The sequence below is a fragment of the Diuraphis noxia genome, unplaced genomic scaffold (assembly GCF_037042655.1).
Source record: "Diuraphis noxia isolate RWA-SAM2 unplaced genomic scaffold, SU_Dnox_SAM2 contig0002, whole genome shotgun sequence".
NCBI lineage: Eukaryota > Metazoa > Arthropoda > Insecta > Hemiptera > Aphididae > Diuraphis > Diuraphis noxia.
The window spans coordinates 73,934,968-73,956,734 of record NW_028301712.1 but is presented as its reverse complement, the minus strand read 5'-3'; the positions used below and the strand labels follow the sequence as shown (position 1 = coordinate 73,956,734).

The 21,767-nt window shown below is 26.2% G+C and overlaps 1 protein-coding gene across 3 annotated transcripts in view; it reads right to left on the bottom strand.

The window, feature by feature from the left end:
• The window catches only part of LOC107162379 (uncharacterized), a 111,161-nt gene that overhangs the window by 52,167 nt on the left and 37,227 nt on the right, over positions 1 to 21,767 (bottom strand). For 2 of the 3 annotated variants that reach the window (XM_089219272.1, XM_089219271.1), the window contains exon 2: positions 18,274 to 18,411. In XM_089219272.1, the coding sequence (XP_089075398.1) occupies positions 18,274 to 18,382 (109 nt within the window). In that variant the 5' untranslated portion in view covers positions 18,383 to 18,411. The remainder of the gene's footprint in view (positions 1 to 18,273; positions 18,412 to 21,767) is intronic. The other variant, XM_089219273.1, reaches the window with a different exon arrangement.

The window sequence follows — 21,767 nt, the reverse complement described above, 5'->3', positions numbered from 1 at the left end:
TTATATGACTTAGGGCCATTCTTACAATGCTCGGTTAGTGCCTGATAACACTAACCGGAAGAATTTATCATGAGTTAACCGATAGAATTCTACCGGTTAGTCTTAACCGACACTTAACCGGACATTGTAAGAACGGCCCTTAGTGTACTAAGGATAATATTATATCTATAGTAGGTTAGGTTGTGTATATGTAGGGACTTAAATGTTTTGAAAATAATCTTCATTCAATCAATATCAAGAGTTTGAGAAAATTTCCAACTAAATTATCCACTTAAGAACTTACTTACAAAAACGGGGCTTCTCGTTAAAAAAAAGAAATTTGTTACGCCATTGGACATTCATTATAAGTATCTGGTACCAAAAATCTGACTAATATGAATTATGGTGTTTAAAGCGAAAGCATGTTTAAAAATTCCAAAAATTATCATTTGAATAAAGTCGTTATTAAATGCGTGATTCGCAGATCATCCTGCAGTATTTTATTAAATACAATAAAAAACTAGTATACGCATCTTATATAAATATATTGCGTTTTCTATGATCTGATAATGAAGTTATTCGACCTATTACGTTATGAGTACTTATGACCGATTTTGACGTTTGGCGAAAAACGCAATATTTTTCGGTCATCCCTCGGCCGGTACCACCGTGATTCCGGGACTCGTTTAACCGTCTAATATCGCACCGATTGGACGAGCATTGATAATATAATATAATATATGGACGTATGCGCGTATAATAAATCACAAAATCAATGTGGCTTTGTCCCTTGCTGAGCCGGCGCAAATACTATACGTCCTACGCAGTCAATCCGTCCGCCCGTCAATGTAAAAGGGTAGGTTTTTATATAATATTATTTTCGTGTAAATGAAAATAGCGCAACCCGTGTAATACACAACCAGCCCCAACGCTTAAAAATAAGGTAAACGCCGTGTCATTTTACCCGTTTACTCTACAAAAAAAATGTCGTGTCACGATCGCAATCGTAAACTACTTGTGCCTTGTATACATCGTATAATAACGGATCAACTTATATTACTTGCAGTATACGTAGATATTGTCTATTACCCACAAAACTCTATTTACGAAATCGTAAAAATAAATTTGACTCGAAATCGGCATTTACACTTTATGTATACTTTATACAGGACGGGTTGAGTTTAAAAATGTCCTACTTGGGAAATAGTAAAATGGTAACGCACTAAACAATAACTGTTGTACACGCATTACACTGTACGAGATTTCAGTGATTGGGTCAAGGGTCAGACGAGAAACTGGCATGTCCTTTGTCCTATATATGTATTTTCCAATTGTGTACACATATTTTTGTAGACCATTTATAACAATAATTGTTAACCGAAAGCAGTAAACCTTTACGAAAAATTTAAAAATACAAAAGTTTTGTTACTCCTAAGGTATACGAAAAAACGCGTAGTAGAATGGTATTTGAAATGTTAAGTAGGTACGTAAGGAATTATTCATAGCATTGAAAAGAAGTCATCAATAATTTTTAAAACTGAGTAGCATAAAAATGGAATAAATAATATAGGGAACGTTTTTTTTTTTTTAGAACAATGCAACAATGCTGGCCAAATTTGAATTATATATAATTTAGTGGCTGGCAAGTCATATATTATACAATGTATGTTTTTTTTTTAATTTAAATTATCTTAACATTTTTTAAATTATTTTTTGGCTCATAGTAATTTTAATCCTGGTTGAAAACAAATAAAATATAACTATAATTTTGTTTGTACTTTGTGGCACTTTAAAAATACATTCATCTAACACAGAATAACTATATAATATGATATAAAAATAGTTATTTATTTGAATTAATTCTGTATAAATAATAATAAATTCTTTATAAATATAATTACTGTATAGTGTATATTAACTGCGTTGAATATTGAAAATGACCACAAATCATTCAATTGTGAATGAAATAATTTAATAAAAACTCTCGAATTATATAGATATGCTTATTTTTAGTTGACTTATGTATTTAGGTTACTGTTACTGCGCATCTTCAACAGCTTAATGAAAAAAAATAAATATTAGCATAATATTTCATTTTATATATATTTTGCTGCACCTATATTACACAACACAACGTCTTTTTAATATAGTTATCAATTAATAACATTTATGTAATGAAACAATTTCCATATACTTGACGAACAAATTGTTTGCGTTGAATTAAAACATAATATAAAAAATCATCATTTTGTCCGTCATAAAATATATTATATAGTTTTTTATAAACATGTAATACAATGTCTAGACATATATTGCTTAATTTATAAATGTATGTAAATATTAATTATTGTATACTTCTATAGTAATTTGTAGTTAACAATAATTAAGTAACCACACTTACTTATTATACACTGTATGTATAGATTGTAAATAAACTTTTATCGTCAGTAAAAAAAAAAAAAAAAAAGTTAACAATAATTTGTTAATCAAATAATATGTCTGGTGTATTAAAATCGATTTCAGATTTTTGATAATTTATCAAATGAATTGTAAAATAGTCAATATAGTATTGATATAGATAGCTATAAATCAATATTTAAGAATTCCACCACCACCATATTCTACCAACCTCTTGAGATTATGCACAGAAACGCATTAAATAATAATATGTTATATATTATAGTTTAACTATGAGAAGATCGGTAATTTAGACCAAATACGTATGGTTTCTGTTTTAGTTTCATAAGCTTTGAATTAATTTGAACAGATATTTAATAGGTACTCATTACGTACACAATAAAGTGTAGAAATAATATTTTAAAGTTTAAATTGTATCCAATAACAAAACGAATAATAATATATTATGTATATACCTACATATACATTATTATTATTATTAATATCAAATTTAATTTAACTCCATGAATTGTGTCTTACGTAAAACGTAAAATGGTTAGGTAGGTACTTGCGTTATTTTAATAGTTATTTTTCAGTCATAGCGCGATTAACGTTATAATTATAACCACTTAGAATAAAAATAATGTACGTCAATAACTAAAGATAGACGACATTCACACCGAGTAATATTATGATGGCCAATATAATGGCAGCGGTTCTAATAACTTTGAAAAAGCAGCAAACTTCGTTTGCACTGAATAATATGTTTTTGTTATTATTTTATATTTTCAAGAAAATTAATTTAATTTAATTTGTTTTTATATTAAACTATACAAATTTCAGAGCCATACGATACCTTTTGAGTTTTTATAAAACACGAACCCGAGTAGACTTTGCTTGATTGAAAAGACAATATTGCTAACAATGTTAACACACATTTTATCAAATTTGCTTTCCGAAAACTAGTGTCATTTGGAATTTTGGCAATTTTATTTCGAGTGGGTTATAGACGGTTACTGTTTGGTGAAAAAAACGTAATTTACTACTTTTATACTTATACATATGTACGATATATACATTATACATATACACGTTGGAATTTATACGAAACCCACGGGAAACATTTATTTTTATAAAATCCCATTACAATCTCCTTTTTAGTGCCGTCACATTTACCGTATCTGTACACAAACGAGTATGCACTAAACATATATTATAACAGAATAGCAACTCCATAACTGAAAATGTATTATTTTATATTTAGTGGAAGAGCAACCTTTGGACTCCTTTTACAAACAAAATTAAAGTACACGAATGAACGATAAAAACGAATATAAAACGTATTTCCAGCACAAAGTCCATATTATTTGATTTGAGAGCTCCGATGTCGATGACATAAAAGAGCGTTGAACGAAAACATCAGTTATTGTATTAAACAGCAGAGATAAATGTTTTTGTAAATTATTTATTGATTAAAGTTTATAAATAAATTATTCTATTCACTCGATCATTTCATAAGTCACAAGTTAAAAAAAAAACGGCTCAGATGATAATAAAACTATTATTTTAGAAATTATGTTCAAATGTTAGTTGAACATACATGTTATTATAATGAGGATATTCATTCGAAGTAAGAAATTCTCGCATAAATAACTATTAAATGGATCACGCCGTATATTAAAATCTAACATGACGCGTTTGAGGGTGTGATGAAGCAATCATCCCTTTAGGACTATTTAAATTTTTAAACATGAACTCATGATCGGAATAAATTGTCTTAAATCATTTTCAATTTTAAAGCAAATTACAATAAAACATTTTAAATAAATCGAATATTGCTAACAATCATAAATTTATGCTAGTATTAAATATATTTTTAAGGTTAAATATTTGCCCCTCCTATTGGATTAAGATCCAGGAAGATCCCGTCCTCAATCAAGATCCTGTGCGGAATCTAATGTCAACAAACGTGCAAACTAAATCTTTTCAACTTAGACACACCGCTTGATAATTAAACTAATAATATTATATTTAGTTAAAACGCTCCGTTAAACACATCGAGTCGTCCACACCCTCTCAAGGTTTCGTGGTAAATAATAAACACGTGTTTTTGTGCGTACTGTAGCTATACGTTTATTATAATATGCATAGTATATTAGTATGGCGTAACGTTTACTAACAATACAAAGATAGCAATTATGCCATATACAGCAGCTGCAGGCTATACATGAAACAACAAACAAGAAATGAATATTTTAAATCACACCGTTAATTAACCCATATCTATATGGAGATCGTCTATAGTCAGCTGCAGTGTGACAGTGTGCAGTGTGCAAGAAACTCGGAAAATCGAAATCTATTTGGGTTCCAAACAACAAAACGTTTCATACGTCATATAATATATAAATTAAAATAACAATCAATCGGTTATGAGCTATCATAACAGTATAGTCGTTAATTTATTAATATAATATTTTATGTTTGATAAAAATCTAAGCATAATTATATTGAAATATTATATTTTTTACGGATTGACCATGATTTATTTCGTCAAAACCGTAGCTACGGCGGAGGTTTTTTCTGTTGAAAATTTCACATAAGATATATTCTACACACCTACGCACAAGTCGTACCTCGGCTCAGTGTAAGGATAATAGTATAATAGTGAGCACAGCTGCAGTGAACCGAAATTGCCTACACACAGTGCCGTCTTTAGTTTTTTGAACGTTAAAGTTATAATAATTGTTTATAATTACTAATTAGTATCATTGAGTCAACATGTTATTCGACACAAGAAAATAATTTTATTAATAATCAGGTTACATATATATTGGTTTATTTGGCTTAGTAAGTAAATGAGTTCACATAATAATTATTAGCTAAGTATAACAAACTTTGTTTTTAAGAATTCCATCAGATAAATAACTGATTAAGTTAAATAAAACATACTTTAAGAAAAAAGTATATATTTTGATCTTTTGAAATCATTAAGACTTTATTTTATACTTAATGAATTTCATATGTATGTTTTACTAATTTTATTAATGTTTCTTGTAAACTTAAGTCTTGTTTCCATTTTTAAGATATGTTTTAAATTTTGAAAGAATGTACTGATTTTACCAATATTGTTTTTTACTAAATATCTATATCTGAGAACATTTTTATAAATTTCACATAACATTCCACATTCTTCTCGCACTAAGTCATGACGACAAGTGACCAAAACTTGGTTACTATTTAATTTATCCTAACATTTTCGATTACATTTCGAAATATAAATTAAATTCGTATGTTTAAGGAGTTGTAATATTTTAAAAGTAGGTAATCGTAATTAGTTATCAAGATAATTTAGCTCTTTGGTAATTAATTTACTTTTTTATGGCCACTTTTAAAATTGTATTAGTTTTTAAATTTCCTTTGGTGTTATAATACTGTATTTTAAGTTAAATATATTGTTTTGTTATAATAAAGAAAATTCAAAAGTTGTAAAATGTATTATAATATTAAAATATGATACTCTTGTGTCTAAATTGTATTAATACAGCAGGATGTTTTGCAAGAATTTACTAATATAAAATTACGGTCATCATTATAATATTACGCTAATTCAGAGCATCACATTAAAACAAATAAATCATACATTATGGAATATTATAATTATGTATATAAACACATGTTTAAAAAAATCTTTATGAAAAATTTCGAAACAGGATCGACTTTTAACTGGCTTTCTATAGTATTGTTGTTCTTAACGAGGACCATTTGTAATAGATTTCTATTGTTACATTTTTTAATGAAAACATAAGTATTTCAGTTGTATTTTAATTGCTTCTCACAGAATACAGCCAGATACACTATAAATAATGAATTATGCATTTTTCGATAATTATAATGTACAGTATCATTTTATTTATTATTATGAAATGGTATTTAAATTGATACAATTAATAGGTGAATAATTTAAATAATTTAAACAATTTTTTTATTACTTGTGAATAATTAATTTAAAGTTAATAATAATATAACATTTCCAAGGCGTGGTTAATTTGAAAATTAATATATTAAAATGAATAAAATATAATATTTCAACAATATTTTTAAAAGATAATATTAAAATATCATTATAACGCTTTAAAATTATAAGATTTTAAAATAATTTTAATAAGAATTAATTTTTCTTACAGCTAAGAGGTAAAAACTAAAACTAAAAAGCTCCAAACATATACAGTGCCTTTTTATAGTAATCTGCACTAATGAATAACTAGTAATAAATCATATTATTTTTATATATTCACCCTATCTTCATAGGAAATGATTTTAAATCTTTACCTCAAGAATAAAGTATGTTTCATTAATTTTAAAGATGTAATTTAATTAGAAGAATTTTGACTGTAAAAACATTAACTTAATTCGTGTAGTTTACTTTTAAATTTATTAAAATCTAATTATTTTTGTAAAGTTATCCAGTCGTAAAAAATATTTCAAACTCAAAAAACTATAGGTAAACTTTGAAAAAATATTATAACAGCATTTTTGAATAAGTACTTGTTAAAATGTTAATATATAATATATATGATATTACGTTTTAAACTAGTGAGTTATATCAAAATATTTTAACATCTTAAAAAATCATAAAAATAAACTATAATAGACTTAAATGGGGATTTTTTATATTTACATTTTTTCTTTAACACTAGTTATAAATTGAATATTTTAAATTGAAATATATATTGATTAGAATCAAATGTATTTAATTTGTCAGATTTTCCTGTTACATTCTGCATATAGCCTTAGGTGAAAAACTGAAAACCACCTAAATCAAACGTTAACAAATAAATGATTCCAAAAAGGACAATCAAGGCACGAGTATTACAGTAGTAGCCGGTAGTTACCTATTCTATTTTTGTCAGTATCATCGTCGTCGTTTGAGATGAAACTACTCGGATACTAATATAGATTCACTTAGTATTTATTACACACAAAAATAAGTTTTAGTTTTGAAAGTCCTTTGAAAATATGTCAAAATCAAAACCCGAAAATATGAACGTATTTAAAACACAACGCTGAACGTCAACTATAGACAATAATAATTATAGTCTGTTCGAAAAATATATATTATGGGCGGGTGCTTGATAAAATAAAACAATAAAACCAACGGCATCATTTCGAAAACCGCGTGGGTGGTTTAAATTATTTTTCCAATGAGCGTATAAGAAAATAAATTGAACCGAGAATATTGTTTTTCAAAAAGGATTTCTGTTCTTTTTCAACTCTTAAAGTCTTAAATAACACTATAAATATTATAATGTATCTATTTGCCATGTTCCGTAAGCAAATCTCCTGTATGAACATAATAACACTCATGATGACGATGACGAGTTATATAACAGTAATGATATTCCAGATTGAATTCATCAAGGGGATTCGTGTGGATTTCACCGATGCAAAACCACGGGGGTGTTTTGGCCCGCGGAGAAAAGTTTTATTCTTTCATTATTTTATCACTAACCACGGCAACCATGTAATACCACGTTTTATCCCAGTCGGCTTGAGGTTTAATCGCCTTTCGCCAAAAGCGAAATCCAACGCATCACGTGCACGCCACGGCCCCTTCGCCGTCGTCGGTTTCCCGAAACCCACGCGCGACCTATTCCGGCGACCAGACAACGGTGGAAAACGCTACTAAATAATGATAGTAATAATAATAATAATAATAATATTATACGTGAAAACTTTTGAAACGCATTTCGCTCTTTCCGCAACACACCACAAACGTTTGAACTCCAAAATACCCAAATTCATGTATACCTACTCGATATGGGGATCGCGTATACTACACGAAGATAACTAATGACTGAGAAACGGATTTGAATGCAAATTGCATTTTTTTTTTCTGAATGTCCAAAAATATGGCTTTCCAAGTATAAAGTTCATTTCATACATCGAGGAATAAAAAAATTAAACTTTTATTTTATATTTTTAAGACTTGATTACATTTTAATAGTATTTTTTGACATTTTATTATAGTGTATTTTTATGTTTTTAAGTCATTTTTATATAGGAATGTATAAAATTCAATAAAAATGTACATTAACATTAGATTCATTCTAGTAAAAATAAAAATATTATGTTTTTACCTATCAGATAAATCCTGACTCCAGACGAAATTATTGTTGACACGTGTAGACACATGTAAATAGCTAGGTACATAAATTATACAAATTACAATATATTACATGAAATTAGGTAAAGATCGTTATTTATCTAAATTGTAATACTGTATGGCACTGTTGAGTTAACTTAATGTGTTTTTTTATAAGTTTTAAGTTTAAAATTTTGTTTTAATGAATTTAAATACATATTTAAAGTTTTCTAGTGCATTTTTTTGTTCATTTTTTAAGGTATTTTTTTTTTGTAATAATGCATTTTTTTAAAACATTAAGTTGTAATATTTTTTTAGAACATTTTTCTTATTTTTATGGCATTGAAGTCCGTTCCCTACTATTGAGTAATGACGTATGCACCGCACTGTATAGACGGGCAATGTTATAGTCAGAGTACATCCGCTCCGCTTGCGATGCTGTTTGATGTAATTGACAGTCAACACTCATACTAATACGTATAATACAGGTTTATTCAAAATACGAGTAAATCATCCGAAGTCTTGCACATGTACACTTCCTAAGTCATCACCCAATCTCAAGCTATTTGACTACTTATTTTTGGGAACACGTTAAATCAGGGTGCTGGTCGTTTGTGCGAGTAAAATTGTTTTTGCATTTCGAATTTTAATGACGACTATGTGCTTTTTGACTTTGCTCTAATCTACTACAATTAGGTAGGTAGGTATATAGTTATAACTTAATAAGATATATACCACGGTCTATACTATTATTATACAATATGCATCATTATTTATTATGTAGGTATAATATTATATGTTAGTATAGTGTGTTTTATTTTAATGGTTATTTGAATCATATATTATTATGTGTGTGTATTTAAATTAATTTAAATAAGTTTGATATCGTGATCATTGATATAGATCTGTGAATTGTAGACCATTTACAAAATTACATATTGTACCTACTCTGTAGAACTGATGAATATTTTTAAAACATATTATAATCTGATAGCAGATAATGATGTAGACGACTCAAAAACGTATAAATATAAAATTCAGTATACGTTTTTCAATTTTTACAGCAAATCAATAAATAAATTCAATACCAACTGGTGTTAGTTATTGGGGAATAATGTTAGTTTTTTAGATTATAATTCAAAAAAGTCGATGAGGCACAAAGGGAAGTGCAGAAAGCCAGAAAGGTTAGGTTAGGTTCCGTCTATAATAGAAAAAGTACATTCACTTCAAAGTGTATTTCGGTACGTGTACAATAGGAATCATTTTTGGATACCTTAGAAAAGCTAGGTACACGAATACATAGAAGGAAAGATTTTGGACGATAAAAAATAAATTAAAATTTCTTTAAACAAACATTAAAAAACATTGGGGTTCGTGTGATTAATAAAAATTCAAAACTTTCTTCCTGTTTCAAACAAAGGATATACTGTATTCTTAATGAGAATTAAAATACAATAGGTACCCAATAAAAGCAAATAACCGACCTTTTTTTATCCAACCCGAACGTTATGAGCATTTTCAGTCACAATAAGTTTAGGAATTTCCATTCATAAGCTTAAATAAGTATAAAAAAAATAACACAAGTAAAATACTAAATTAAATATACCGAGTATCTATATAATAAACCTAGTTGAGAAATTAAATTTTAATTTTTAGTACAAAATATGCTTTACCAATCTAATTATCTATATCTAATAATCTAATTATATTATAATAATTAACCATGTATAGATTAGATATTACACAATACATATTTATATAAGTTGTATGATAAATTATATCATGAGGACCTAGTGGCCGGTGCATTGAATACTGCGAAATTTATGATTTATAGACTGATACAGCTTTTTTTCACAACTTCTGTAATATTATTGATGGATAACATTTATAAGTGTTTCAACAATTGTAAAATAAAAAATTGTTTTTAATTTTACAAGTCTGATAGTCAACAATTCTCAAAACGTGTTATGGTATATTGGTATTATATGTTATTATAAAGCTCATCAATATGACAGTAAAATATTTAATTCTAATTATATTAAATACTATAAATGTGTATAAATATCATTAGGAAAACATTATTTATGAATTGTATTAAAATGTATGATAATTAGATAATCAGAGGGACCTTGAACGTGCTATAATGATAAAAATTCAACAATGTATCAAGACAAATATAAAAGAAAATATACCGAAAAAAACATGAAGTATACATTCATTAATCTGACATTGATTTATACGCGGATCTTTACTGATTTATCAACATACAAAAGTATTCATTACTTCTATATTCTCTCTTATATTTCCTTCATTCTTGTTATTATTATTGAACTTAGTTTTATCAACATATTGAATAAAATTTCAACAAAAACTTTGTTAAACACATGACAAAATAAAACGAATTCCAAATTATTCAAAGTACTTACTAAAGAATTAGCGAATTTCCTATTGTTTTTCCCTATAAATTACTATAAGTATTAAATTTAAAGAAAAAATCAATTTATTCATAATGTTTTACATGAACTATATTTTTATTATTATTTAATCTTTGTTAATATTTTAAGTATATATTTGATGTACATTTTTAGCAGACATTTTTGTTTGAAAAGTATCAATTTAAAAATAGAAGAAATATTTTTAATAAAAGTATTTAAGAATGGTTTTGAAAGAACTGGAGAAAGAAAATGTGATTTAGTATTCTTATTTGTATAAAAAAAAAAAAAAAAAAAACAATGAATGTTTATGTTAAATAATTATAGTTATTATAATATTTTAGTAGGTACTTGTTCAAAATTCAACGCATTAATTTTATATTATATTATACTAATAATTACATAATTATCTTAAATAATGAAATAATTTATTTTTCTTTGTACGTTACTATAAATGCAATGCGATTTTATGTGATATCACACATTACTATGAAATCAATAATTGTTGATGTAGCCCAATACTTACTAGTTACTAATACAATTAATACTTAGCAGGAAATCATTACCGAACTGTTTCGTAAAAAATAGATGAATAAGGCATTACATATAGTATTAAACAATAAAAATTAAATATATTAAGAATATTATAATATTGTTAAGAAGATTCAAAAAATATGTTTTGCTATAAACGGTTTAACCCTGCCTAATCTATGAAATTTGAGGAGTTATTTAACCTATTTATATAAGTTAAAAACAATAAAAACCATAAACCACCATTAAAACTTAGTCTTAACAAAAGCTAGTTACGATGTGCCCCAAGTTTAAATAATGAAATTAATTAGGTATTGTGATAACTATATTAACAATAATTCATCTTAATTTATTATTATTATTATTATTTTTTTTTTAAGTAATAATTAATCGATCGTAACTCTTATCGTAATACAATGTAACCATATGAGCAAAAAAAAATAAGTTGATGAATTAATCGCGTGTACCTATGCCAAATCAAGCCAAGAAACAAAAAAATTAATTTCACACAAAAAAAAAACGAGTTAATTTGAATATTCCATGTACTTAAACATTAAATATAAATAAAAAGTTATTTATACAGAGTTTGATTTACGAGTATGCATATTGTTTACAAATAAATATAATATCATCAGAGTAAGTAGAATAGATTCAAAATTTAATCGATATTATCTAATAATTTAACAAAATACTAAATGAATAAATATTTTGTAATGAATCTTCCAATATTAAAGTGAACATATTAGTATTTGTTTTTTTTTATTGTTATTATAATTAAAGTACTAAAGAAGTTCCAACAACTTCAAAATGAATATACGTTTTTTCGAGAACACGCCTAATAGAATGGTCAATGTAATATGTATTTAATATAGTGTTATAACTAGGGCTCGGAACTTGATGATCTAAAAATATATAACAAAAAATGCATAAAATGAAGTAAAAATGATATTAAAAATGTATACATTACTGTAAAAAATGAGAAATATTGTTTTGATACAAAAATTATTAAAGTAATAATATGATATTATTATTATTTACGATTAAAATCATTAAAATTTATTTAAAATTTAAAACTATATATTAAAAATACTACTTTTAGTAAAAAAATTTTTTGTCGAATTTCTTGATTTAGTGACAGCAAAAAAAGACAATAAAAGTTGATAATCGACCAGATGCATGTGTAACTTTCAGCAAGAAAAATGCAAATATATGTAAAATAAAGTGCAAAAATGAATAAAATGCACCAAAAATACTATAAAATGACCGTAAAGCATAAAATTCCACTCTAAAAATGCAAAAAATAAAAATTGTACCATTAAATTCTATATAGGTACTTCATGAATCAATTTTTTCTATATAGACGAGCATAGAATGTGAGCATTAGAAAAAAAAAATGTAAATGCATTAAGTTGCGGCCCCAATTATAACTTATAATACTTTTATAGTAATATTTTATTCTTATTACAGTGGTATTAATATAGTAAACCCAAATAATATATAGTATTATACAGTTATTACATTATTTTAAATGTATATATCTGTATTATCATAATTCGATTACGGCGTACAGAAAATTTCGACAGATTGGAAAATAATCATGTATTATTCTATTATTTTTTCAATGTTTTCCATTTACTCGTGTCAGGATTGTGCGTTGTTATGAATAAGAAATAATCATCCAAGAATATTTATGTTTAAACGTACTGTCAGTGTTTTATTTCATTTCTTATACCTATAAATTGTATGGTTAAAACAGCCATCATACTCGACTTTTTCTTTGTTCGGGCCACATATACCTGCATAATTTTGTTACATTAGGCTAAACGCAACATTTAAATTCACAAAAAACGTATTGGGATAAAAATATAAAATACTATAAAATATTTAACTATAATTTTTAAATTAGTGGAATTCTTTTATTTTGAGTTTTTTTTTTGTACCATATTAGCTGGATGACCACTGGTCGGACGTATGAACTAACTAAAACTTGAGTTTGAAGTATTGATTTACTATTAGAAACAGGAAGCTTAAAACTCTTTTACTATTTAATAATTATTTTAAATATTTCTCAATAACGAATGATATCATATGAAATTACGTTTTATTTTTTAGTTTATCGATCGTTCAGAATTTTAGACAGTATACAGTATTTCAATTTTCGTGGTTTATTTTATCAAAAGAATTTTCTCTGTAACATATTGTCTTCTGGTAGTTGGCCCTTACACACAGTCAAATGCAACTTTAGAAATGTACAACAGTCGATAGTATGTATACTAACTAATGCAACCACAATAATTTAAAATGGTAGAAAATGGTATTAAAAAGGTACGAAATATTTTGAAATTAAACCCATTATTATAAGCCTAGGTATGATCAGAGTATATGCAGTATTCATTTCGCATTCTGATCCGTTTTGTGAAATGTATGGAAATTTCATCCAATTTATGAAACGTAGCTACGTTTTAATACATCGCGTAATTACAGAATGTGGATGATTTTTCACGAGACTGAAGTGGCAATTTAGTAGTACAGAGTTTGTTCTGTAATCTGTACATACACATAACGAAACAAATAACACGTGAACAGTTTTTAAAATAGAAAATACTTGTAGCTTAACAGAGAGATACCTTGTCGATACTGCACATTTTCGATAGTCATGTGGATATTAAATGATATTAATATTAATACATAATAATTTATTGATGTATATTGTACAGTCTTATTATAATAATCGTAAAGCGTAAAAGTGATTTTATTAAAATACTAAAATTAATTTAAAAAATATAATAACTATATAGGTTTATATGATCAGTACATATTTATATTATTTTGTTTAATAGTACATTTTATCAAATCTATACGTATGACAGAATATCAATAATACACAAAAAGGCGTATTTTAAAAAATTCTATAAAATAATAAATAGATCCTATGTACCAAAAGTATGTAGTATTATATATATAGGTACTATTATAACATACATTGTATGGTGTGTGTGAGGTTAGGTCCCAAATAATTGGAAAAACGAACAAAAACTCTTTTTTTGGTTTGTAATGTCATTTAGAGTATAATTTAGGGGTAAAATACAATGATACAAAGTGTGTTATAAGTTTTGGATGAAATTTTATACGACGATCAGAAAATAATAATGTGCCGAAAAAATATTATCCTATTTTTGAAGAAACGACGTTACATACTTTTCTCAAGAGTTTTGGGTAACCATAGTGATATTATTCTTTCGATAATATAATAAGACGTGTCTGAAATACGGAACACTGTTAGACAATTTTTTGTCATGTGGTATCACAACCTAAGCGGAATCCACGATAGTAGTATTACTTCCACCAATTGCAGACTTTGTTGAATACTTCGAGCATCGTATTTACTATATTGTATACACTTCAGTGTCTTTCAGAATGTTTTGTCGGCTTTAATGCAACTACGATGAAAAAAAAATGAACTACATTTGTTCCAACTCATTTTTTTACTACTAAGACATCAAAAATAATATGCTTAGATGGATACGCATCGAAGATTTTAAAGGAACAGTTTTGAATGGTGGTGATAAAATATATCATACTAAATAAAATATAAATGTACCACCAAAGTATTATCTCGTTTATCGGGTGTCCATATAGTGTACAAAATATATAAGGTACCTATATAAAAATGTCAGTATTAATTCTCTTGTCAAATATCAAATGTCAACGCGTGAAGGCATAGAACAAGAAGTGGAAATTATATTTCACTTCATTACATTTTACGAGTCAATAGTATTATATATTGTGTACGATTCAAAACTTAAGCCCATTATTATATCACAAGAACGATCTTAGAAAGCTCATTAAGTGTATCTCATTTTTTTTTGTTTGCGTTTTATCATTAGGTAAGTTGATCTCGATTTTCACTTTCATTTTTAATAGATGTTGCGTTTTAAAAAGATATTTTCATTTCTTTTATTACGTAAGATTGATTCAAAATTTGCATGTTAATATGCCTGATAATACATTTAAAATATATCTTAATAGTCTTGGGTAAATAAATACAAAGTAATTAATCATGATATCCATTTCTAATAATATTCAACAAATACTTGACGATTAGTTATTTTATGAATAACTTAATATTTTAAAAACCACTAAAATTAGACAAACTCAATACCGAACACTATGAATGGTTTATGGAAACTTCTTCACTTCAGTGATGATGAAAAAATACACTAGCAATTTATGAGTTGAAGTGTTTTATAATAACCAAAAATTAAATTAACATAAAAATAGGGCACCCTCGGATATAGAATTAAATTTAAATCAAATAATTATCAACGATACATTGTTTTTAATCAAATTATACCTAATAATCTATGTATACAATATTACTATATTACCCATAGTAATATTATAATAGTATTGGTACTGTAAAAGTAAAGTAAATAGAAAAAAACAGTAGGGGGCCTACTCCAAATTTTAAAATTCATAATATATAATATTATATTTAAAACAAAAAGTTTTAAATCAAGTTTAGATTTTCCTATTTTTGACTTTATTAAAAGAGCTTTTATTATTATTTTCCTAGTTATGGTATCCTTAGGTTATTCTGGACACGGTCACGAGTCTGGCTCAATATCAATATTACGGTTATGGTCACATAGATACAACAGAATCTAAACACGTAATATTATAATTTCGTTTTTAGCTTTGCATTTTTATTTATCCCGGTTTGGTTGGGCACATGTTTAAGACTGAAAATATTAATCACTAAATCCTGATAAAAGCTAAGAATTAAAGGATTTTTGTGATAACATTTTTGTTTTATGTATGATGTGTTGAGGTGCGTCATATAAATGTGATTAAAAATAAGAATAAACATGACCTACAATTTCTTAAGATAACCTACAGAAAGTTTTGGAAAACAACTGTACTATAGTCAAACAATTTAAGTACGCGTGAAAGAATTTAGTTTTTACATTACGAAAAATGTACAATACAATTTTACTTATATAATAATTTATACATCATATACAATACTATTAAAGTTTCAAATACGTTATTTATTGAAGAATAGAGTTTGTTCAATTACGAAGTCTCAGATGTTTTTCAATACAAACTCTACAATGGAGTCAAAACTCAAAACTTTATGCAAAACTTACGAATTTGTTACAAGGGCTTTTAGGTGTATTATTCAAACTATATCATAAAAATTAAATAGTTCACAGGAAGTTAAGTTCCTAAATTATATACTTAAAAATGCTATCTACTTATTAGAGCGTTAACTGGTATTTATGTAGTTCAGCTAACATACTTTTTATGTACTAAATTTGTCAGCTACATGATATTATTATTCTAGCTTTTTCAAGAAATCTATAAGTAGCATAGTATTAGTGTCTACTAAGTTTTTTTTGTATAAGAAGAAAGTACTTTGTTAAATAGTTTAACGATTTTGATGTATCTATCATACTTATAATTTATTGATTTACAGACAAAATTTTTATTGCTTATAGGTTGCTTATTGCTTATAACCTAACCATAATTTTTAAAAGACCTTAAAATCATATTAAATAATAATTTAAAAATTCTTTTGATCTAATTTACTCAGGAAATATTATGAAAAACAATAAAGTACTTGTTGGAATAGCTGAATATATAAATGAAAGTAATAAGTACTAAGTTTTGTTGTGTGTAAAATAATAATAGCAAAAAATTAAAACAAAATAACGAACTTCATTTAAATCTGACCAGTACAAAGTATTTTAGTTTGAGGCTTAAATGTAAAAAGAGTGAATATTATTATAATAAAAGTACTATTTCATTATAATTTCTACCATCCAACACTCATATTTGAACCAGGCTTTTGTTCTAATTTGTTTTGTTTTTCTTTTAAATTATGAAATTAAAAGTTTATGGTTTTTACAGAAATATTTGTAATTTTAGTAACAAATAGTGCTAGTACTTTTAATTTTAATTAACATAGTTGAAACTAATTCGCTTGGAAAATAACCAAAAAGATTATTAAAACAGAAAAACAAAATTTGATATCTTCGGTTGAGCTAAAAACGTCTCAATCTAAATACCTTATTGTCCTTATTATTATTAAGAAATTATTAAAGTAAGAAATTCCACAAACCGATCACATTCGGTAAGGATATAATAATTATTATAGTTGATTTTCGATTCGATATAAATAATTGACCTTGAAAAGCCAGTTTAGTGCTTTAATTATAATTTAATCAAAACCCCTACACGATAATGATTAAGTAATAATGTTGTTTGTTTGAATATAAAATGTATAACATATAAATTGTTTTGTATTATGTCATAAAGTAAATGATAGTAATTATTATTGCACATAACTATGTGTAATACAGTATCACCACTGCATAGGACATGCATTAAAAATAGTTTTTAATAACTTGTTTTAGGAGGATTTATTATTATAATTAATCGTATACCTATAATAGTTTTAGTTTCAAGTCCCGTTGATTAATAATTTTGTTAAGTCAGTTGTAGCTATGGACATTTTAATTAGGTTATCATGTATAAGTACCTATATAGCTGTTGGTACGTATAAATAGGCAGCTATCATTTTGCACTACAGCTCATTGCAGAAAGATTATTCTGTTGTTATAACTATATATGATGTAATTTGTACAACTCGTAACAAACTTACGACGATTGATGGAGGACAATTTCGTCATAAAATTATTCCGACAACAGCCGTCAAAAAAGTGACGATAAAACCATCCCTGCAGGCACGAAAAACATAAAGAAAAGAATAAAAGCAAAATGACTCACCGTAAGTTTCAGATATCGGGAAGCCCTGGACGAAACATTTTTCACCGCGGTTTGCCAACAGGATCGCTAAAACTCCAGCAGACAGCAATAGAGTGTAACGACACATCATATGTTTTCTCGGGTAACAATGTAACTCTGCTGTATGGACAAAAAAAAAATTTATATAAAACATATAAATAAAAGTATTTCATATGGCAATGGTCTAAAAAGTAATGCTGTTAATATCATATAGTTCTGACGAAACTAAAAAATATTTGTTTGAGGTATATGCACAACTTCAAACATCACGTTTTATTTTTAATTCGTCAACTGTAGTATACAGTTATGGTCATTCCCCAAAAAAGCTAATCCCCGTTTTTCTTCTATAATAATTAATATGTTCAACCTCTTTTTAAACATTTTTAAGTATACTTGAGGGCCATATTTTTATTATTAAGATTTTTTATGCCATTTAGCCGTGCCCTGTAGTAGTGGTACGCGATTCTTATTATGAAAGAAAACACATTTTGTTACTGTAAAATTTAAAACACGCTAAGTGTTTGAAAATGTTGATATTTATATCGACATTCAAACTAATAGTTTCTGAACTATTATAATACTTAGAATAACTAAAGTTCTTAAATATAATTTAAAAAATATGTATAATATATGATGTAATATTGAATCTAGTATTTATCATACTAATTATTAAAAGTCACTAAAAGACTCAAAAACTACTTGATTAAATTTTTATTTAGATAGGTACATCAATATTTACTTTTAAGGTGAGTGTGGTGTACTAGAAATATGGTGATTTTCATTTGAAAAAAAAAATGAAATTTATATCGTTTCAGCATATTCCTTAAATGGTAAATATAAGTGTTTTTAAATAACATAGTCCTTGAGTAAACTTAAAAATTTCAAGACAGAATTTGATCAGATAGAATATTGAATATTTAAAAAAGGGTAAAATGATAATAGTGAATCATCCTGTATAATATATTCTATAGAATATGGAATATTTAATACAAATTTATTGTGAATTGTATACTTATATGATATGGTTGTAATAATACCAGTTGTATTACGAGCATAAAATGTTATGAAAACATTTTTTGAAGAACAGCGATTTTTTAAACCATATTAAAATGACATTTTATATGTCATTTGAATACGAAAGACGTATTCAATTTTTATGTTATTTTCTTCATATGCAATGTATGCTATGATGTGTTTCTAATGACAGCATATTATATTATTGTATATTTGTATACAACAATACATCATGCATATATCTAAGATTCATCAGCAATATATTATCCATGTTTTCGCAATATTCTTGTCTATATTGATAGAGTATAATATTATTGAAACAATAGTAATGTTATTTAGTTATTTATTATAAAACATAATTGCACTTAATTAAATGACAAACTTTGAATTCGAAATGGCGGTCTAATAGTAAGATTTATATTAAATTATTAACCACCAGCCACCGGCGGCAGATAAAGGACGATTATAACTAGCGATTCACTCGGAATTATAAGTAATTCAATATCACTTATCATAGACAATAATGATGATACATAGAATGATAAAATACGATTTCGTAAAAAATTTATTAAGCACTCATACGTAATATAGACTTCTAAAAATCGATTAATATAAAAAGATGGCCTATTTATATAAAAAAAAAGTTGTAAACACTCTTTCCGGGAACTATAGTGTATTTATTTAACTATATAGCTTATCTAAGATGCAATTGTCTTTAGTATACATTTTTAACGAGAATCTATGGATTCGATCTAAGACAACGTTTTATCATAATGATAAAAAAAACAACCATTTATACCTGTTTCCGTTAAAATATTAGACAAGATATTTCGTAATATTTCATTCGAGAACATAATATAATCAATCACCAGGGGTACGTAATGAAAATATTATAATTAATATAGGTGAATCCGTCTGATTCATCACGCCTTGTCGAACAAAGTGCGTATTTTATCTGTTCTATTATGTGAATTTAATATATTTATACAAATATGAAGGACGGAATCGAAAATAGTTAGCAAACACGCGACCAATTATGATGATTGTCGACGTCTCGACGGGATGCATTGCTTTTACACGAAATCGCCAAACTATCCCTCTCATAAATCGTATCTGTGTTTGCACTTTTTTTACTGAAATATTTTATCAGCGGCAGCTGTAGTTTGTTTTGATAGGCATAAATGTAAACATTTAATAGTGTCCGATTAAATTTCACACGGTCACTTCATATTATATACAGAGTGAGTCATTAAACATGCACACACCTTTTTTCTCCTAAAATATGTAGCTATTCAAATTCTTATTTTTGAATTATTAAATCTCTACGATTAAACCATGTATACTAAAATACTTGAAATTTTTTTGTATCACATAAATAGTGTCTTGTGGAGAAACGCATTTAATAAGAAATTAAAAGTTAGGTACATCAACATTTTTAAAAAATCATCTACTAAATTATTTACAGTAAAAAATAGGTATTCTCATATGAAAAATAGGATTTTGAATCGCCACAAGCCACTTTTTAAGTAGTATGAAACATTTAAATTATTTTAAAATATTGTATAAGATTTAATAATTCAAAAATCAGAATTTGAATAACTAAATATTTTAAAGAAAAAAAAGACGTGCGAAAGAAGTGCCCACTCCTTAAGTACCTATACAACAAATTTAATTATGGTCTTTTAAATTATTTAAAAATTATTAAAATCAGAATTTGAATAAATTCATTAAAACAAAAAAAAAAAAAAAATGAGACTGATCATGATTGGTAAATCACCTTGTATGTAATATATATGTGATGTCTAACTGTGTTGTAGCACCTATACGAATAATAATTTAAATCAACTGAGTAAACGTTATATACGAGCACAAACGATTATGTAAATATTGTACCTTTGATCTTTACTTTAATAAAACCTCGACAGATCACAAATAAACAACGGATCCATACAAAGGTATCCAAACAAACAATCGAACTTAACGGGCATATATAATGTAATTTGGAAATATATAGTATGTAATATATTGTTATATTTGACATCGTTTTAATTTTAATTTTAATACACTCATTTAAAATATTATTATAATTGTTAATACAATAATTTATAAGTAAGATTTAATTGCTCGTTCTCATCTTTTCTTCATTTATTTTAGTTGTATTAGCAATAAATATTTAATTATAAACGTATTCCACTGAAAATTTACTATACATTTTTAATTCGCATAAGTATCAAAGTTCTAACTATTTATTAACTATGTTTGGCAATCCTTTTTCGTTTTTCAATTACTGCGTCACTCAAAATACTCATTGTATATTGTAAATGTATATTCGGTACACGATATTAATTTAATTTTGATTGACGGAAAAGAAAACGAAAGAACCAACGGCGGGCTTAATATTATAATATAAAAGTATATAATATATATAGGTACATATATTATGTATATTTTTTCCCGTAAAA